Raw genomic sequence first — 3,933 nt, 5'->3', positions numbered from 1 at the left:
GGGAAGGACCACAGAAGTTGCCATCCCAACCCTTCTCTTTCCTCTCCACGTTGTGTATTATTTTTCCTCCCCAACCGGATATTCAACAGTAGCTACCTCTGGACAACGTCACTGATTTCTTGGACACAAGACAATAAGTTATTAAGCACAGGGTTCGCGCCGGACAAGCTAGCAGCTGCCGAGGACACCTGCAGCTCCTGCAGGCTGAGTTCCAGTTTGCTCACGGCTTCCCGGAAGGCAAACTTGTTGCGTGTTTGGGGGATGCAGTCCACGTAGCCTGAGCAGTAGTCGAGCAGCTGGTGCCCCGTGTCGACCAGCTGGCTGTTTGTCGAGGGCTCCGCGATGGCATTGGAGAGGAGGTCGGCACACTCCAAGAGCGCCTCTTTGCTGATTTTGTCAGCCGAAATCCTCTCCGCGGCCTGCTTTGTCTTTCTCAGTGCTACTTTGGCCCCCGCTGTGCCATTTGCCATTCTGGCAGGTGAGGTGGAAGACAACGACGGAGGCACTTGAGGCGGGGGCATCACGGGCCTGCTGGCTTTCCCACCGGGGGGTGCCGCCGCTGCCCTTTTGTTGCCCTCGCTTGACTCCTGCCCGTGCTGCGGTGCCGGTGCTCCGTTGTTCAGCTCATCGGTTGCCTCCGAGCACGCTGGAGGCTGCTGCAGGAGCCTCAGCACCGGGGGTGGGGGTGGAGCACACTTTGGTTTGATCCGCCTGGGCCTGTCGTTGGAAGCTGCGACCTGATGCTCGGACAAGAGCTTGAACCGATTCCCCTGAGAGTCCGTGCCAATGAGCTGCACGTCTGCCGGAGTATGCTTCAGAGTGGGCGAGATCAGGACTGGCACTTTGTGGTTATGAGTGGTTGGAAGTATTGCTGAACCCTTGGTTGGAGAAGACCAACCTGATTTCTCCTCGCCTTCTGCCACCCCTTGCCACGTACTGCTGTTCTTCTCTTTACTCTTCAGGCTTGCAGTGGCTGTCGGCCCCGGACAGTCCTTTTCTGAGACAGCTGAGTCCACAGAAGGGGTCTTGAGGGGAACAGCTGTAGCACCTCTGGGCAGAAGTTTGGCTTTTGGTCGGTCTCTGGTCAGAACAGGGGCTTCTTCACACCTCTTAGGGAGCAGGTCGCTGGACTTGCTTGTGCTCTCCTCTGGCTGGGAGGAGGTGGACACCGTCCTTTCTAGTTGGACCTTTGACCTGTGGCAATTCCTGGGAAGGGTCATTGCCATTCTCTCCTGCTCAGGAAGCCCTGAGGACATGGAAGAGGTTGAGTTGGACCGGGGGAAAGGCTTGGAAGCTTCTTCACTGCCAGCAGGCCTCCCAGCTCTCAAGCCCAGGGTCTTTTTAATCAGGCGTGGGGTGAAGAAGCCCGTTATGCCCGACCAACCACTACCAGCACTTGTGCCTCCGCCACCACTAGAGCCGCCACTACCGCCGCCACCATCATCACCATAGAAGTTCCGCTGTGGGAAGTTCCCACCGTAGCACTTAGAAGAGGAAAGGTTCCCATCCTGCTGTGAGGGGGTGAAAGAAAACCCGTCGATATGCTGCAAAGGACCAACGGCCGAAAAGTTACCCGTCAACTCGTATTTCTTGTGAGGCTGATTTTCCATCTCGCGGAAGGAGCTGCTGCGTTTCGGAGGGGTGGGAGCATTCTTCTTCTTCATGAAAGAGCTGAAGAAGCCACCTTTTCGGTCTCTGGTGAAGGTAGTCTCTCGGGTCTCTTCTAAGAGGCTGCTGGGCGACTTGTCTCTCTGCTTGCGAGGTAGTGCTGGCGATCCGCTGGTCTGCTGTGTGCTTCTGATAAAACCTAGAGGGAGAAAGGAATGTAGTGACTTCACTGAACCAATGTCAACGTTGCTACATACCCATGAAACTAGAACTCTACAAAGCTACATGATGCACAATGACTAACCTGGTTGAGGCTTGTTTATTCAAGCAAAAGACTCGTCAAGGTGACAGCCAAGCTATCACCATGGACGGGGAGCCTTCTGGAACTGTCAGGGAAGGCTGAACCATCTCTGAAGCTATGAACTTTTCGCCACAGGAGTGAACAGTAACATGAAATGCCATCCTGATTAGACCAAAGGGACCATCTAGTCTAGTATCCTGTTTCCAACAATGGCCTGCCAGATGCTTCCAGGAAACACTGCAAGAAGCCCATGTTTTTGGCTCTCAAACACTGGATAACTGGATACACTGCCCCTCGACATGGAGGATTTGGTTCGCTATTACGGCACACAGCCACTGATAGGCCTATCATCCATGGGTCTGTCTAAGCCCCTTTTAAAACTATATAAGCTATATATAAACTTCGCAACTATTTGCAGCAGCTAGACTTTCCTTACATGTTGTGTGAGGTAGTTCTTTCATTTGTTCTGAATCTACTGAATCAATTTTACGGTGGGACCATAGATCTGATGTTACTGGAAAAAGGAGGAGTCTTATCCACTGACTGCACATCACTTGTAATATTACGCACTGTCCCCTCAAAGCAAGCACCCATATATATATGAGAGACCGTTTCCCATGGGGATGCAGCTGGGGACAGCACTGTGGCAGGAGGTAAATGTGTGCTGGGAGCCCCAACCCTGCGGGAGGAGGGGTAGACTTTGCCACCTTCAAATGAATTCAAGCTGAAATCCATTGGCCTTGTCCCTTATGACTCAATGGAATCCACTAAAAACAGACTGAAATGGCTTTTGTGTCATGCAGTCCTGCCCTGGATCCAGTTTGAACCTGCAGTCCTTATTCTGGACTTGCAAGACAGGATGCTGCAAAATGAACACAAATCAGCACATTTTTAAAACAAGGTATTAACGCGATTTCTGTAGTGCAGATCTATCAAGAGCTTCTACATGCATTATTTATGCAGGAACAATCCATTCCATCCCAATCTCTGTTCGTCGTCACATTTAAGGTTATACATACTTGGACTACTGATTGTAGATTCAGCCAGCTCCTCTCTTTGTTCTCCTTAGGGTGAGTGAAGAGAAGGAAAAGGCGGCTTATAGAACATGCTGAAAACAGCCTGGACTGCCAAAGAAGACAAGCTCAGCTGTGCCTCCCTGCAGCCCTTGTGATCTCATAGCCTGCTCACAGCTGGTCTCCTACCCACCTCCATGGCTGCCTACAACTCCCAAAAAAGGCAGACGGAATTGACCACAACAGGGAGAGAGGTGCTCGTAACCCAGGCCCAGTCCTTTCTCTGAAATGCTATGCCCCAGTGTCCAAAATCTGGACCACTCCTTCAAGTCGAGCAGGAAAAACAAAGCTGACAGTCTAGAGTAGCTTACATGGCATACCTGGTGCAGAGCTGGAGGCAGAGTGCTCTACGGTCTCTTGGGTTCCTTCGATATTCTCTTTGTTTTCTGCTTGTTTCTTCAATGTCCTGGTCTTGGAAGGAAGCATGGGTAACCGAGGCAGATATGGCACAATGGATGAGGAGGATGCTGTCCTCCCAAGTTCTTCTGCAACCTCTGTAAGACACCATCAGTGGTACAGTTGGAACACAGAGCAACAGGGAAACAGGAAAGTAGATCTGGGTTTTAACCACTAGGCGAGGGGAAAGACAACTCACTCACTTGGAATATTTAAAGGGACTAGCTGTGAGAGACTTCAAATGCACAGCAAACAAGTGAGTACAGCTCAACCAGAGCTCTCATCCAGAGTCAGGCATAGGAAGACTGCTGTTCAGGGGCCAAAGTGGTCCAAGTATACTTCTCACAGACACAAGCTCCCTCTATTACTCTAGTTTTTTACACCCTGGCAGAAGAAGTCTACGGGCTAAGATGGAGAAGATGGCTTCACACAAAAAACTGAAGTAGCAAGCAACGTCAAGAGGAACTATGACTGACTCTTGTGTCCAGAGGAAAGACATGCATATTCCCCTGTGGCAAGATATACGTTTTGTGCACACAAAATGAGAAATCCCCC

The 3,933-nt window shown here is 51.1% G+C and overlaps 1 protein-coding gene across 2 annotated transcripts in view; it reads right to left on the bottom strand.

The window, feature by feature from the left end:
- Positions 1-3,933, bottom strand: part of ABL2 (ABL proto-oncogene 2, non-receptor tyrosine kinase) — a 63,696-nt gene continuing 59,763 nt past the window's right edge. For both annotated transcript variants that reach the window (XM_015423481.1, XM_015423482.1), the window contains exons 10-11: positions 3,303-3,476; positions 1-1,807 (exon numbers count right to left, since the gene is read on the bottom strand). In XM_015423481.1, the coding sequence (XP_015278967.1) occupies positions 93-1,807; positions 3,303-3,476 (1,889 nt within the window). In that variant the 3' untranslated portion in view covers positions 1-92. The remainder of the gene's footprint in view (positions 1,808-3,302; positions 3,477-3,933) is intronic.

This window comes from Gekko japonicus, unplaced genomic scaffold (genome assembly GCF_001447785.1).
Source record: "Gekko japonicus isolate JY-2015 unplaced genomic scaffold, Gekko_japonicus_V1.1 scaffold2421, whole genome shotgun sequence".
Taxonomy (NCBI): domain Eukaryota; kingdom Metazoa; phylum Chordata; class Lepidosauria; order Squamata; family Gekkonidae; genus Gekko; species Gekko japonicus.
This window is presented reverse-complemented; position numbering and strand designations above follow the sequence as displayed.